General features: G+C 51.3%; 1 protein-coding gene across 6 annotated transcripts in view; it reads right to left on the bottom strand.

The window, feature by feature from the left end:
* The window catches only part of PAX8 (paired box 8), a 31,792-nt gene extending 23,969 nt beyond the window's left edge, over positions 1–7,823 (bottom strand). For 3 of the 6 annotated variants that reach the window (XM_081017488.1, XM_081017487.1, XM_081017489.1), the window contains exon 1: positions 7,342–7,800. In XM_081017488.1, the coding sequence (XP_080873614.1) occupies positions 7,342–7,366 (25 nt within the window). In that variant the 5' untranslated portion in view covers positions 7,367–7,800. Of the gene's footprint in view, positions 1–7,341 lie in introns of all 6 variants that reach the window. The other 3 variants (XM_081017484.1, XM_081017485.1, XM_081017486.1) reach the window with 3 other exon arrangements.
* Positions 7,824–17,200: the final 9,377 nt, after the last annotated feature.

The following is a 17,200-nucleotide window of genomic DNA, read 5'->3' as shown; positions in this document are numbered from 1 at the left end:
ACCATAATTGCTATAGAAGCCTGTGCAACCTTATCCGAATAGGTTATAGAGATAAGCTAACTCGGCTGGAATTGGTATTTGTGTTCTCACACAAGCAGTGCATTTTTTTAAAGAAAAAAGTGCCAGTACTCACCAACAAGCAGGGGGAGGGGCCAGCACATGGGGGAGGGGTGTGGCCTGATGCCAAGGCTGGGCAGAGAGGCCGGGTTAGCTGATTGACACTCCCTTGCCTGCCCACCTACTGAGGTGCTGCCGCCCAGGTGAAGAGGCCTTCACTGCCTGGCTTTGAGAGGGAGGCAGCAGGAGTCCAGGATCCTGTCAGAGCATCACTCCTCCTTCCCTAAGCTGGGCAAACACTTCCCGGGCTTTGAAGACACTCAAACTCAGGACAAGAGGGAGAAACGTGCTAAGAGAAAGGCACGCTTGGCAAACCCTCACCGTGACCAACTCCCGTCCGGAAACCTATAACTCCACTGTGGGTGTGTGGATCCAGAACTGGCCTCCACAGACACTTACAGACTCACTGTTAAAACCGTGTTTATGGAAGACAATCTTATGGTAAAGGTAAAGGGGCCCCTGACCATTAGGTCCAGTAGTGGCCAACTCTGGGGTTGCGGTGCTCATCTCGCTTTATTGGCTGAGGGAGCCGGCATATAGCTTCCAGGTCATGTGGCCTGCATGACTAAGCCGCTTCTGGCGAACCAGAGCAGCGCACGGAAATGCCGTTTTACCTTCCCGCCGGAGCGGTACCTATTTATTTACTTGCACTTTGACGTGCTTTCGAACTGCTAGGTTGGCACGAGCAGGGACCGAGAACGGGAGCTCACCCTGTCGTGGGGATTTGAACCACCAACCTTCTGATCGGCAAGTCCTAGGCTCTGTGGTTTAACCCACAGCGCCACCCACATCCCTTACTCATCTACAAATGATCACCAAAGAAGAAGACGACAGGAGATGGAAACTGAGGGCCCCTTCCAGAGGCTGATATTTTACTGTAGTAGATCTTTTCTACAACATGTTTTTGACGCAAGAATAGTGCATTAGTGGTGCACTTATTCCGTGTTATAAGTTGGTCTTGGTGGAAGCTGACCCAACAGGGCAAAGGGGAACAGATAACGCAGAATCACTCCACATGTTGCCATGGTCCCAATTCCCGTCTGCTCAGGCAGTCAGCATGGCCAGGAAGGACAGTGGGAGCCGCGGTTCAGCAACAACTGAGGGTTGTTTCACCTACTTTCTCAGTTCATAGAATCAGAGAATTGCAGAGTTGGAAAGGACCGTGAGGATCGCATCCGCTTCAGCACCATGGATGGGGCTGCAAAGAGCACAAAGACTGCGGCGCTTTGGGTACAAATAGGAGAATCTCACCTCCCACCCCCGCCTGAAGAATTGTATTTGTGGATGCTCTTGAAAATAGCAGCAGTAATAATAATGATAATAATAATAATAATAATAATAATAAATTTTTATTTATACCCCACCCTCCCCAGCCAAGGCCGAGCTCAGGGCGGCTAACAAGCAATAATAAAAACAAGTTGAATGAATACAACTTAAAAACAAGATTAAAATACATCAATTAAAATACTGAAACATTAAAATATTAAAATGCAGCCTCATCACAGGAGAAAGGAAAAAGGAAAAAGAAAGAGGGGGAGGGAATCAAACTGGCTCCAAGCCAAAGGCCAGGCGGAACAACTATGTCTTACAGGCCCTGCAGAAAGAAATCAGATCCCGCAGGGCCCTGGTCTCATGAGGCAGAGCGTTCCACCAGGCCAGAGCCAGTGTTAAAAAGGCCCTGGCTCTGGTTGAGGCTAATTTGACTTCCTTAGGGCCTGGGACCTCTAAGGTGTTGCTATTTATGGACCTTAAGGTCCTCTGTGGGGCATACCGGGAGAGGCGGTCCCATAGGTACGAGGGTCCTAGGCCATGAAGGGCTTTAAAGGTCAAAACCAGCACCTTAAATCTGACCCTGTACTCCACCGGGAGCCAGTGCAGCTGGAAAAGCACTGGGTGAATATGCTTCCATGGCAGAGACCCCGTGAGGAGCCTCGCTGCAGCATTCTGCACCCGCTGGAGTTTCTGGGACAGCTTCAAGGGCAGCCCCGCGTGGAGCGAATTACAGTAGTCAAGCCTGGAGGTGACCATGGCATGAATCACTGTGGCCAGGTTGGGGCGGGAAAGGTAAGGGACTTGAGGACGGGTCTTGCACTTGGCGGTGTCTGTGCATCTACGGGATGAACACGACAGAATTGTGTCGGCTTTGTTGTTCCCTCCCCCCCAAAAAAATATTTTGGAATGTTTCTCTTCACCACGTTAGCCCCCCCGGGGCACGTGATTTCCCCTGATTGCTCGTTGCACTAGCGTAGCCCAGCAGAACTGTAAAAAGTTCACTTTCAAAGCAGCGCCCGCGGTATCCCTGGGCTGGCGGGAGACGGGGAGAGTCAGGACCTTTCAGGTTTTCAGCCTGCACACCTGCACTCGGAAGAGAGGGTTGCCGTTTCCTACTAATCAAATAGCTAATTGCAGTGTTAATTAATTTCTTCCTGGAATGAGGTTTCTTAAGTCAGCGAGCCAACTGAGAAGGATGCGGGCATGAAATGGCTCCCAAACGGGAAATGCGCAGCAAAATCCTCCAGCTGCCGGACTCTTGCAACCGAATTCCATCTAGACGCAAAACTGCATGAAGGACATTCGAAGGCTCGTCTGGAAGCGCCCAGCACCTCGCAGCGCCAGGTAGGTATTTGGCCTCGCCGGCCTCTCAAGCTGCGAGCTGGGGGTCCCGGAGTTCTCTCTCGTCGTCTTGGTCCCAGCATGTTATTTTCTCTGCTCCGCGCGAAATGCAGCAAATTTCGCGGAGTCTCGGAAGATCCGGAAACAGCAGAGAGGAAAAGAAGTTTGATCAAGCCCGATCGCTTCTCACTTGGTTTTTCCTCCTCGTGACGGACTTCCAGATCAGATTTCCTCGGCCCGGCTGCCCCAGACCCCAACCAACATAACTGATCACAAGACGTAGCACATGCACAGCATTTGAAAAGCAGTACCCATCAACTTGGGGTTCGGGGCGGAGACCCCCTCAAATATTTTATTGGGAGGGAGAAGGGACCTCAGCCCCTAGGAGTTGGTTCTTATGGCACCTGTCCTCCATCCATTTCCAGGGAGCAGCAGTCGGGGGCAAACAGCTGGCGCCGCAAAACCGGGGAGTCCGCCTCGAGAAGACTCGGCATCGCAGGGAAAGTAAGGGCGGTCTCCGCTAGCCTGCACAGCCAAAGCCAACATCCCGGCCCCGTTGCCCTCTGGGCTGGAAACCAGCGGGTCATCCTGCACGTGTGTACGGTACCCGCCTCCCAGGAGCTGCTAGGTCTTACGCACCCTCCGCTGTATCTCCCGGTGGAGCTCCGGTTCCGTTCTCTGTTCTATCTAGCACCGTTGTTGTTGTTTAGTCGTTTAGCCGTGTCCGACTCTTCGTGACGCCCTGGACCAGAGCACGCCAGGCACTCCTGTCTTCCACTGCCTCCCGCAGTTTGGTCAAACTCATGCTGGTAGCTTCGAGAACACTGTCCAACCATCTCGTCCTCTGTCGTCCCCTTCTCCTTCTGCCCTCCATCTTTCCCAACATCAGGGTCTTCTCCAGGGAGTCTTCTCTTCTCATGAGGTGGGCAAAGTATTGAAACCTCAGCTTCAGTATGTGTCCTTCCAGTGAGCACTCAGGGCTGATTTCCTTCAGAATGGAGAGGTTTGATCTTCTTGCAGTCCATGGGACTCTCAAAGGTCTCCTCCAGCACCATAATTCAAAAGCATCAATTCTTCGGCGATCAGCCTTCTTTATGGTCCAGCTCTCACTTCCATACATCACTACTGGGAAAACCATAGCTTTAACTATACCGACCTTTGTCGGCAAGGTGATGTCTCTAGGAGCACAGTAGCCGCGCCTGTTGCTCTTTGACAAGTTTCGCTCACATTCCCTCTTCGCCAGTTTTAGAAAGAAAGAAAGAAAGAAAGAAAGAAAGAAAGAAAGAAAGAAAGAAAGAGGATCTGATGCCACGGACTTCCGAGGCCATTTGCTCCCTCCTTATTCCCACATGGGATGGAATCAAGACGTGTTCGACTCCGTCTTAAAAGTCAGAAAAGCAAATCCGCTCCAGCGCGCCGGTCATCGCCAAACAGGAGTGCCCACCTAGGCCCCGCGACCGTCGGGGATCCTGGGTGCCATGGCACCGAAATCTGTGGGTGCCCGGTCCCTTCATGGGGAATTTTGTGGGTGCTCGAGCACCCAGGGCCGCAGGGAGTTGGCACCTATGTCACCAAAGGTTCTGGAAAAGCCGAATCTTCTCAGAACCCGAAGGTCGGCAGACAGCAGCCCGAAGGTGGTCGCTGTCGAGGCAAGAGGGGGACGCAGCCTCCCCATTTTACGCCGGCTCTTTTATTTATTTTGTCATTGAACCATTTTGGGTGCAGAGGTTGCCTCAGAGGAAGATGGAAACACACTGGGCACCTTTTCATTCAAGCTGCTTGCGAGGCTCGCGAGAGAAACACGAGGAGACCAATCCAAAATAAAAGGGTTGCGCCTCGCTCCCAGTCCCACCAGCGCCTTCCTGCCCCTTGGACATGGGAGCGGCCGAGCCGAGCCAAAGAACCGAGCCCCGGGGACGGATCCGTCTCCTCTGCAAGGGGGTTGCCGGGGACTTGAAGAGATGTTAGGGTTATCCGGGTGCCCCAGCGAGAATCCTGTACAAATGCCCCGTTTGCGCCTGGGGCAGAAGGAGCGCTTGGGACTGTATGGCGAAGAAATGCCGCATAAGAACTCCTGCAATATACCGACAGTCTTCAGAGGCGCCCCAAGACTTCGACGTGGGCAGCCGGAACCATTCAGATGATCTTGTTATATATTTATTTAATTGATCGATTGATTCTACTTCCGCTGTGGCCAAACTAGGTTTGCAAAAGGGCCCCACCTGAGCGTTTCCTTCATGCAGAAATATTCGGAGTGGGACGAGATCGTTTGGGTCAGTTGGAGGCAGCAATTATTCCGAAGGCCAGCTGCTAGAAACCGCAGCAAGGGAGAGGGCGCTTGTGGTCGAATCCTGCCGGCGGGTTTCTCTGCAAGAATACGATGCTGGACTCGATGGGCCTCTGGCCGGATCCAGAATGCAGGCACTTATTATGCTTTTACGTCTCCAAGAAAACGGCCGCTGAAATTGTGAGACGGAATTGTGGAGATGGAAGCGGCACCTCGACGGCTCTCCATGTTTGGGGGAAAGGAAAAAAAAATGAGCCCTTGAAAGAGAAGGGAAGTGGGGCGGGACAGAGCGATGGTCGACGAGAAGGCAGGCCTGGGACTGCAAAACCGACGTGGCGGGCCGGACGGAGCGTCCCTCCGGTCCCTTCGCAGCCGGTGCGGTGGCACTGGAGGCCCCGGAGCACCGGAGGATTGTCGCTGCCAGCCGCTGCCGGGCTCGCTGCTTCTCCCCACGGGAGGGAGGGGGCCTCGGCCCGCCCAGAAGCCTCCCGGGGCGAAGCGGGACTTGCTACGGATTCGAAAGAGGCACCGGCGAATGCGCGAACCGGAGCACGTGTCCCAAAGCAGCCGAGTGGATGGGATTCGGAACGCCCCGCGATCCAGTCTGGAAGGGCTGGAGACTTGACCCGGGGGAATCAGACTCGCCTCAATCCGAAGAGGCCGACACGTGGCAGCGGCTGGACTCCTCTGAACCTGCTTTTTCTGAAACGTAATGTTTGGCCCAGCATTCACTCGAATATGAACTTCTTTAGGGAAAAAAAGTCTGTTGCTCAGCGGGCAACGGACACTGAATTAGCTGGGCGACCCAATGCTACAGTGAGTTGCCATATTGTGGCAACCCTGAGAGTTTTTGCAACGCCGGGAAAGAAGGATAATTTTGACATCTAAAAGCCTAAATCGTTGCACAGATGGTGGGCAACAACAACTAATAATAATAATAATAATAATAATAATAATAATAATAATGGCGAACGTGCAGCAGAAGCAGCAATACCCCACATCCAAATTTCACGCTAACGGGAGCTGAATTTTCCCTTTTCTTTCCAACCCGCTGGTGGCAATTCTCCTGTTCTCTGCCTCCTGAGAAATCTCACGGTTGCTCTCCGAGAAGAAGAAAATGCAAATAATACGGAAATTGATGACCAGTGGAGATCTCGGTCACCTGCATGGGCGTAGCCAGGATTTATGTTGGGGGGGCAGAACCTCAGTTAGTAAAGTATATTTACTTGATTTAGGGGGCGGCTATCCCCCTGCCCCACGTTGCCTACGCCCATGGGCACCTGCCCAGTTGAATATAGGCTCAGGATGAAACGAAAATACTGAGTTGGCCCCACTTGGTTGGCCAGGGAGCCACAGACCTGACTTTCAGCCGGCAAAGGCCTCGCGGTGGCCTTTCTGCCCCCAACCCCGCAAATGTCTGGACAACTTGGAAAAGGGGCCCCGCGCTGGCCAGGTGGGCGGGCTGTGACTCCCCCCGCGCGCTCAGAGGTGTGCGCGGGGCGCGCCAGACCCCGCTGATCCCGATCCACGTCTCCCGCACGTCGAAACTTTGCTAGGGTGAGAAGAAGGAGGTGCGCTTCGTGTAGCAGCCCAGCTCCCTCTTCGCCCCGGGGCTCAGCCCCACATGGAGTGAAGAAGCGGCTGCTTTGCGCAACAGCTTCACCCCCAAAAATCAGGGGATCTGGAGGCTGCTACGTGGGAGCCCCAGGGGAGTTTGAACGGCAGGCGAGCACTTCACTCCAAGCTTGTGCGTTTTGTGGGGCAGGGGCTGGAGGATGCTTTCTCCGGTGCCCCTGGGTGGGGCGAGTCGGGCAGCAGCGACCCCCCTCTCCGGCCACAGAGGACGCCTTTGCCTCCCTCCGCAAGCGCACCAAGGCCCGCGCAGAGGCGGATTCTTGCGCCCCGCTTAGCGAGGCGGCTGAGAGCCCAGCGACTCGCTCGGGCTGCTCGCCATGGGGCTCAGCCGTCCCCCCTTGTGTGGACCCTCCCCGCAAGCCTGGCTGGCCGCGGCAGGAGGGCTCCCAGGCTGGCCTTGGGCGCGCGCAACTTCCGCGCAGGCGGGCCGGGAATGCCCTGCCTTCCCTTCCGCGGCGTCGCCCTCCCGGACCTCCTTCCCCGACGCGCGCGGGGCGAGGGGGCTTGAAGAGACCGTCAGCCCAGCTGGAGGGGGCAGCGGCAGTTGGGGCGCCAGTTGGGAGTGGAAGGCACGCAGCCGGGGGGGGAAGGCTCTTCTCTCACCCACCGTACAGGTTGGGAGTAGGGGAGTGGCTCCCCCACTCCCTCCCACCCTGGTCCCTCTGCCCCACCGCCACGGGAAAGCTTACCTGAGCGGATGGAGTTATGGGGCATGGCTTGGCCGGCTCGATGCGGGGCGGGCGTGAGGCCGCCGGGTCCTTTTCCTGGGGGGATCCGAAGCCCTGCTCTTGCTGCTGGGGGAGAGAAAGCGAGAGCGGCCTGAGGAAAGGTGGGGGGCCGCCCCAGCAAAGGGCACTTTTGGGGGCACCTGCTGGCCCTGACTTGGATGCGCGTGTTTCAGTGAGCAGACCTCAGAGGCACCCAAGGCGAGGAGGGCCGAGGGCTCTTGGAAGGGCCCCCCCCCTACCCATTTCTCGACGACCATGGGATTTTGCGAAGGTCCCCGGGAAGCTGCGTGGCCCTGGCACCTCTCCACCCCACCCCCGCGCGGGTCTCCTGCCTCTGGCGCCCCAGGAGGACCCTTTACCTGGTCGCCTCCACCGGGGCCAGCCGGAGAAAGGAGCTGCTGGTCCTAGGCGGCTTCTCCGGCCGTTTTGTCCCCAGGAAAAGAGACATGGCAAGCTGGTTTTATCCACACAGCCCCCTCGCAGCTCTGCCTCGGCAAGCGAAGAGGCGCTGGATTGGCTGCCTGGGGTTTTGGAGGGGGAGAGAAAGCAGGGGGGTCATGGCTGAGTGCTTTTAAGAGTTAAAAAGAACTGCTCAGGAGCTGTTGTGAAAGAAACCAGGCAGGAGGGAAGGAAAGCAAAGCAAGGCCTGGCCTGGCCTGGTGGGGAGAGCTCCTTCCTGGGTCCACATCACCTGGCCTGGACTGCTAGGCCCAGCTCTGCCCCCCACTGACAACCGGCCCAGGCCAGGCTGGGGCAGCAGAGAGTGCCTGTTATGGTGGGACACCTACCTGTGCCCTTGCATAACGCAGGGAGCCACCTCATTCAGTATTGCACCCTGGGTTTCCAGGCACCAGTAGTGGACCCTTTTCAGGAAAAGCAGACACTCTGCCATCGCACTGCAGCCCTTTGCAGAGGAGTTGTTGGTTCTGAGGGCCTCATCCTGTAAACTTGCTCAGGTGGGGCAGCTACCCTACAGAAGGCCTGGTGAAAAATCCCCACTTGGAGCAAGGGTTTGTTTCAGTGGAAGGGTGAGGAGCAGAGACACGAAGCTAGAACTGTAGAATTGTAGAGTTGGAAGGGGTCGCAAGGGTCATTTTATCCAACCCCCTTCAATGCAGGGATCTTTTACCCAACTTAGGGCTCAAACCTGGAATGAAGAGTCTCATGCTCTGCTGACTGAGGTTCAGTTGTGCTCCTGGCAAGGAGATGTTGGCTGCCCAGAGCAGCCTGGGGAGCTCGCAGACAGGCTGGTAAGCGCCTAGCCACTCTGAGCCAGAGTAAAAAGGTAAAGGTGAAGGGACCCCTGACCATTAGGTCCAGTCGTGGCTGACTCTGGGGTTGTGGCACTCATCTCGCTTTATTGGCCGGGGGAGCCGGTGTACAGCTTCCGGGTCATGTGGCCAGCATGACTAAGCCGCTTCTGGCGAACCAGAGCAGCGCACAGAAATGCCGTTTACCTTCCTGCTAGAGCGGTACCATTTATCTACTTGCACTTTGATGTGCTTTTGAACTGCTAGGTTGGCAGGATCAGGGACCGAGCAACGGGAGCTCACCCCATTGCAGGGATTCGAACCGCCAACCTTCTGATCGGCAAGTCCTAGGCTCTGTGGTTTAACCCACAGCACCACTCGCGTCCCTCTGAGCCAGAGTGGAGGTGCGCAATTTCTGTGTTCTTGATGGGGTCCAACCCCCCTGGTGAGGAGGGGTAAAAGTCCATCAGGATCTACCGCTAGATTGCTGCCAGATCTGCTGAATCAGTAAAGGATTTCTGATTCCCTCTAGAAACCAGAAGAAGCTGTTGTCAGTTAGGTGTCTGGGGCTCCTGATCTGCAGCAACTCACATGTAGCTCCGTTCTGGTATGTGGAGGTGTGTGACTCAGGGGCGCAGTCTGTGCTTGGCTCCACCCTTTGAGCATCTGCCCTCAAGCTAGTATTTTGCAGCTGTCACCAGCTGGTGGACCACTCCATTCTGGTTAATAGAATAAGTGTGAAGTCTGCAGAACAGAAAGGATGAGAGAAATGGCAGCAGATGAGGAGAGGTCACATAACATAGCACAACATAGACCAGGGTACTTTTGGCAAAATCACAGGAGCTCGGGGGGGGGGGGCTGTGCTATGAAATGCAGAATAGCTCTGTAATTTTTTTGGGGGGGGGAAATAAATTTCTGTATCACTTGATTGTAACAAAACCTCTAAAGAATTTACAATTGCTGTAAATACAGTGGTACCTCAGGTTACATACGCTTCAGGATACATACGCTTCAAGTTGCAGACTCCGCTAACCCAAAAATAGTGCTTCAGGTTAAGAACTTTGCTTCAGGATGAGAACAGAAATTGTGCTCCGGCGGCACAGCAGCAGCAGGAGGCCCCATTAGCTAAAGTGGTGCTTCAGGTTAAGAACAGTTTCAGGTTAAGAACGGACCTCCGGAACGAATTAAGTATGTAACCAGAGGTACCACTGTACAATGAATATGCTGTGCCCTAGCTGCATTTTCTGGATCAAGCCCCACACAGCACATATTACAGTAATATAATCTTGAATTAGGGACGCGGGTGGCGCTGTGGGTTAAACTACAGAGCCTAGGACTTGCTGATCAGAAGGTCGGTGGTTCGAATCCCCGCGACGGGGTGAGCTCCCGTTGCTCAGTCCCTGTTCCTGCCAACCTAGCAGTTCAAAAGCACATCAAAGTGCAAGCAAATAAATAGGTACCACTCCAGTGGGAAGGTAAATGGCGTTTCCATGCGCTGCTCTGGTTCGCCAGAAGCGGCTTAGTCATGCTGGCCACATGACCCAGAAGCTGTACGCCGGCTCCCTCAGCCAATAAACGAGATGAGCGCCGCAAGTCACGACTGGACCTAATGGTCAGGGGTCCCTTTACCTTCACCTTTAATCTTGAATTTACAAATGCCTGAGTAAGGTCTCCCAGCCCAGGAATGGTTGTCATACTAGGCACAGCTGGAAAAGTGTTTCTAGCCACTGAGGCAACCTGGCCCTCCAGCGACAGAGCCAGCGCCAGAAGCACTGCATGTCTGCTCTTCCAGGGGATGGGCAACCCCATCTCAGGCAGGCAATTAACCTGTTTCTTTGACATGGGAACCACCCACCCAGAGTGCTGCTGTATGGCTGGGATTCAGGCTCAACTTATTTCTCTTCTCCCATCTCAGCACTCAGCCCAGGCACTGGTTCAGGTCTTGCATGGCCTCTCAAGATTCTGATGTTACGTGGAAACAGAGCTAAGTGTCGTCAGCATGCTGATGGTGCCTTTCCCCCCAAACTCCTAATGACAGCTCCCAGAGGCTTCTTGTAGATATTAAACAGCACTGGGGATAAAATAATGGTCTGTGGCACTCCATAGCATAACCAGAGGGGGCCGAAAAGCACCCTCCCAATGCTACTTACTGGATTTGATCCTGTAAGCAGGACTGGAATACAGTGCCCCCAATTTCCAGGCCACAGAGCTGGTCCAGCAGGTATCAAAAGCTACAGTGAGACCAAGAAGCAGGCATCCAGGCCACCAAGGAAGACTCAGTCCCAAGACCAGGTGGAGCCCAGGTTGGATGATGATGATGATGATGATGATGATGATGATGATGATGATATATTATTTATACCCCGCCCATCTGACTGGGTTTCCCCAGCCACTCTGGGCAGCTTCCAACAGAATATTAAAATACAATAATCTATTAAACATTGAAAGCTTCCCTAAACAGGGCTGCCTTCAGATGTCTTCTAAAAGTCCGGTAGTTGTTTTTCTCTTTGACATCTGGTGGGAGGGTGTTCCACAGGGCAGGTGCCACTACCAAGAAGGCCCTCTGCCTGGTTCCCTGTAACTTGGCTTCTTGCAGTGAGGGAACCGCCAGAAGGCCCTCAGTGCTGGACCTCAGTGTCTGGGCAGAATGATGGAGGTGGAGACGCTCCTTCAGGTATACTGGACCGAGGCCATTTAGGGCTTTAAAGGTCAGCACCAACACTTTGAAATGTGCTCAGAAATGTACTGGGAGCCAGTGTAGGTCTTTCAAGACCGGTGTTATGTGGTCTCGGCAGCCGCTCCCAGTCACCAGTCTAGCTGCCGCATTCTGGATTAGTTGTAGTTTTCGGGTCACCTTCAAAGGTAGCCCCACACAGAGCGTATTGCAGTAGTCCAAGCGGGAGATAGCTAGAGCATGGACCACTCTGGCAAGCCAATCTACAGGCAGGTAGGGTCTCAGCCTGCATACCAAGTAGAGTTGGTAGACAGCTGCCCTGGACACAGAATTGACCTGTGCATCCATGGACAGCTGTGAGTCCAGAATGACTCCCAGGCTGCGCACCTGGTCTTTCAGGAATGGATCAAAATATTTTGTGTCATCCAAGGATGCTTGCAGCTGCTCCGCTGCTACTCCCTCCAACACCTTCCCCAAGAAGGAGGCATCTGCCATTGGTTGGCAGTTATTCCCATCCAAGAGGTCCAGGGAAGGTTTCTTTAGGAGTGGCCTGGTATCTTGAGGTTCAGGCCTGGTTTGGGAATTGTCTCTGCGTGAATGAACTTTATCAAAAGTTGGGTGATGGAGTGAGCCCCTGTTTCCCTTACTCAATCTCTCAGTGGCTTTGGGTACCACTGGCATACTCCTGAGGTAGGTATCACAGGCACCGGACTGCAGTGGTTTCATTCCTACCTGTGCAGTTGAGTCCAGAGTAGCACTGTGGAGTGTGCTTTGACTCCCTGGAGCTTGTGTTGTGAGGTTCCACCGGACACTATTTTGTCCCCAATGCTGTTTAAAGTCTCCCTGAAGCCACCAGTCTATTTTTACATAAATAAATAACTGGTTAGGACTGCACTGTAATACCACCAGGTGCATGAAGAACATAAGGAAATGGTTAAGCAACAGGAACGGAACAGCTGATGGCATTGCAATCAAGGGTAACCGTGAGGCATTCTCTACAATATGCTGAATATAGCCCCACCCCCCTGCTGGTTTATTTTATTTTTTACCTGTATACCTATTCCAGGTAATATATTCCAAGGTATATTACTTGGAAACTTTTGGGAATTACAGGGACAGAACTACCCAAACTGTACAGGAATTTATTCATGTATGCGACTACAGCGACAAGAATGTTCCTTGCCCCAAAATGGAAAGAAGAAGAAGAAGAAGAAGAAGAAGAAGAAGAAGAAGAAGAAGAAGAAGTCCCAGCAAAAGAAGAATGGATACAAAAACTTATGGAATATGCAGAAATGGCGAAACTTACCGGAAAAATCAGAAATCAAGATAACAAACTTTTTAAAATAAAAGAATGGAAATTGTTTATTGAATATTTACAAATAAATTATAAACAGATAAGAACATTGGCTGGATTACTGTAATAACCTGCAGTATGATATACTGCAGAGTATATCATAGAATCATAGATCATAGAATCATAGAATCATAGAGTTGGAAGAGACCACAAGGGCCATTGAGTCCAACCCCCTGCCAAGCAGGAAACACCATCAGAGCACTCCTGACATATGGCTGTCAAGCCTCTGCTTAAAGACCTCCAAAGAAGGAGACTCCACCACACTCCTTGGCAGCAAATTCCACTGTCGAACAGCTCTTACTGTCAGGAAGTTCTTTATATATTTCAAGTAGAAGAATAAATGAGTGAATTAACTTAATTTGGATATGCAGAAAATATTAAAAATAAATTTAAGGAACCACAGAAAGAGGGGGAAGGAAGTCAAGTTTTGAAATGTTAAAATGATAATAAAATTATCGAAATGTATAAAATTGAAAATCATTAATGGTAATGATAACAACAACAACAAGAAGAAGAAACATTACTTGGAAACTTGAGATTTGTGAGATTAATAAGGAGGAGGGTTTGCTGCCTTACTCACCCTGTTGCCTAAATTCCACAGGTGCCTAACCTTCTTGTCACTTGCAGCTGAGACAATCCATCAGCTGGGAATCCCCTTATGTTCACGCTGCCTTGCAGGCTTCCCCTAACTATCCCAGTTGTCTAGGAAATAACCGTTTGTTAGGATCAGCCTTGTCTTTCTGGCCTGGATGTTGTCGCCTTCTCTGCTGGACTGGGTGCTTTTAGGAAGGGATTGCTCTTTGCTAAGACCAAACCACCAGGGATGTCAGCAAAAAAAAAAAAGGGGCAACTCCACAACGCCCTCTCTTGTGAGGAGCCCTACTGCCATTGCCAACTGTCTGAGGAAGGAAGTGTGTGATAGGAGCGCCCCTGTCCTCCTGGCCTGGCCTTGGTCATCTGCTCTGCTCCTGGATCCACTGGGGTGGATGGGTGCATTTTCAGAGATAATTTCTCTCCTACATGGCCAGAATCTGTGCAGGCTGCATGACTGTGGTAGGAGAACTGCTGCTTGACCTGGATTTATCCCTCTTCCCTCCTGTTCTCTTTACCTTGTGTGCCACTTCTTCTTCAACTGCAAGTCTTACTAATTTTTGTAAGTAGCATTGGGATCATTTTTAGCTAAATGGCAGGTATAAACATTTTAAATAAATAGCTCTGCTTAGCTTTCCAGGGGCTGCAGCAGCAGCAGCAGCAACCAATTATATTTGGAAGGTCTCATTTAAATAAAAAGGGCTGCACCAAATTCCAGTAAGCTGTAAAATAGACTCCAGTGTAGAGACCAAAAATGATGCCCGACATGGATGTATCATCCCCAGTCTCAGGGCACAGAATTAATCAGCACACTCCCCAAATGATGGACATTCCTGTGACATCTGTGAGCTCACCATCAGCTTCAATCATGCTCTTTATGTGTCAAAGGTATCTCTCTTTTTTGAGATTTTTGTTATCTGATGGTTTGTTTTTTAAAAATATAAAACACTCTGAAAGTCTTGTTAGAGCCAAAAAGTGGCATGAAGTGTTTGTATTTTTATCAACATAATTAAAAGAAAGATCTCGCTGGTCACCTGCCTGTGCTGACCTCAGTAGGTCAAGGTTGGGGGACTGGATTCAGGTGGTGGGGCAGATTGTTCTCTCGCCCACCCCATGGGCCAAGTTTGACAAATGGGCAGGCCAGCTAGATGCCAATCACCTGATGTCACAATGACTTTGGGCAACATTGCTTTTGCCCACAGGGTTTGTAATCAAACTGTTATGTACTGAAGTTCTCACCCTGGGCCAGCAGGGGGATACTGTAGATAGTTATGCAAATAAGGGATTGAAAGTGACGTTCAGTGATTGGATAGTTTTAGAAAATTGTTACAGTTACATTGTACTGGAGCTCTATATAAGCAGGCTGACTGAACCCTTCAGTTCAGTTCTAGCCTGGCCTGTGAATAAACAAGAGCTGTTTGAAGAATCGCTGTGTCGTCTGATATGTTCACCCACAACTGAACACGAACAATATGGACAAAGACAGAGTCCGCAAAGTGCCAAAGACCAGCTGCTGATCAGCACCTGGGTGGGCCAGTTGGGCTGGCAGGGTAGCAGTCCCATCCCCCCTGTCCCCCACTACTGCAGGCAAATGAGCTGCTGTTCCTCTCTCGCTTCCTTTGCATGACCTGAATTTCTGTGGTGAAATCATCAGGCTGACAGGGTCCTCTCTTCTGTGGCATCTTACTGGAGGCCCTGGCATCCTAAATTACACCAAGGCCCTACTTCAGTCCAGTATACCTGAAGGAACGTCTCCACCCACATTGTTCTGCCTGGACACTGAGGTCCAGCGTTGAGGTTCTGGCAGTTCCTTCGCTGCGAGAAGCCAAGTTACAGGGAACCAGGCAGAGGGCCTTCTCGGTAGTGGCACCTGCCCTGTGGAACGCCCTCCCACCAGATGTCAAAGAGAAAAACAACTACCAGACTTTTAGAAGACATCTGAAGGCAGCCCTGTTTAGGGAAGCTTTTAATGTTTAATAGGTTATTGTATTTTAATATTCCGTTGGAAGCCACCCAGTGGCTGGAGAAACCCAGTCAGATGGGCAGGGTATAAATAATAGTAGTAATAATAATAATAATAATAATAATAATAATAATAATAATAATTATTATTACTACTACTACTACTACTACTACTACTACTACTACTACTAACTTGCTAGGAATTACTCTCTCAGTCTTAGAGGAAAGGCACAGGCCATTTGGAAGCCATAGAGTGACAAGGCTCAAAACCACTTAGTCTTTGAGAAAGGGTTTCTTGAAATTCTGGGCTGCCATTTTGGTGTTTTGACAAAGCGCCCTGTGTTCCTATGGTGCTTTTCTTTGGTATCAGAATACACGAGGTTACTCTTAATTCCCTTCAGGTGTGCCAGGGAAAGTACTTGCCCAGATATTCAAACTGGAATCTCGGGGTGTTTGGGTGAGAGGTGGGGGCAGCAATGTTAACAAAAGGATAGGAAGCGCTGAGGAATTTTTAAAAGCAAGTTTGTGGTTCCGGAACACAAGGCTGTATCTGAATGAGTTGGGAATGCGTGCACAGGTAGATCAGCAGCTTCTGTGTATGCAGCGGGCTTGTATCGAACTGCAGCCACACACCATCATTTCGGCCAGGGGGGGGTGCCCCTCAGATCCCAAACAACGCAGCAGCATTAAGGGGCATTTGCCCCTGGAGCTTCAATCCCACCCACCCAGTTACTCGATGACAGTGGGGCTTCAGATGAATTTAAGCAGTTTAAGCAGACGGTATTAATGTTTATATGATAGGTCTCGACAGGTAAAGAGATCTGGGTTGATGAGTTATGCTCTGTGACTCAGCAACATCAGACCTTAGTTAACCATTACCTTCCCGATAAACACTAAGATGAAGTTGCCTAATGGTTAGGATTTTCTAAAGTGAAGTCTCCCCCAGGTTCAAAGGCACTTTCTTGGTGGGTTAAATATTGCAATGCGGTTTTTAAAAAGGAGGAGGAGGTGGGTGTGTCCGTAGCAACACATTGACTTGGCAGTCAATTCCTTTCAGCTGATAAATGTGGCAGAAAGGCTGCTATAGCATCATTGACTAAGCAAGTCACATCTTTCACTAATGGCTGACAATTTGCCAGTTTCAAACATTCGAGTTTTCTACAAATATATGTGACTCAACTTTCCTTAAGTGTCTGACATGGAGTGGGGAAATGAAGTATACTGTGTCTATTTCGGGCATCACAATTTAAGGAGGATATTGGGAAGCTGGAATGTGTGCAGAGGAGGGAAACCACGATGATCAAGGGCTTGGAAACCAAGCCTTATGAGGAACAGTCGAGGGAGTTGGGGATGTTTAGACTGGGAGGAGATACGATAGCCATCTTCAGATATCTAAAGGGCTGCCACATGGAAGATGGAGCAAGTTTGTTTTCTCCTGCTCTTGAAGCCAATGGATTCAAGAGAAGGAGACTCTGATTAAACACCAGGAAGCATACACTGCAAAACCGATTCCTCCCCACCCCTCTAAAGCAAGGGTCAGCAGCCTTTTTCAGCCATGGGCCAGTCTACCACCCCTCAGACCTTGTGGGGGGCCGGAATATATTTTGAAGGAAAATAATGAACAAATTCCTATGCCCCACAAATAACCCAGAGATGCATTTTCAATAAAAGCACACATTCTACTCATGTAAAAACACCAAGCAGGCCCCACAAATAACCCAGAGATGCATTTTAAAGAAAAGGACACATTCTACTCATGTAAAAACACGCTGATTCCCGGACCGTCCATGGGCTGGATTTAGAAGGCAATTGGGCTGCATCCAGCCCCCGGGCCCTAGGTTGCCTGCCCCTGCTCTGGAGCACATGGCATCCCAAGCAACACCACCAGCAGTACCCACCCATAGCATGGCCAGTCATGGGTGAACACACACACACAGTGTGTGCCCAAGGGTAACAACGCAAGCAAATGCACATGGCGCTGTGAAAGCC

Source organism: Podarcis pityusensis (assembly GCF_964106645.2).
Source record: "Podarcis pityusensis genome assembly, chromosome: 8".
In the NCBI taxonomy this organism is placed as follows: domain Eukaryota; kingdom Metazoa; phylum Chordata; class Lepidosauria; order Squamata; family Lacertidae; genus Podarcis; species Podarcis pityusensis.
The sequence above is the reverse complement of the archived record's forward strand: the minus strand, read 5'-3'. Positions and strand labels throughout refer to the sequence as shown.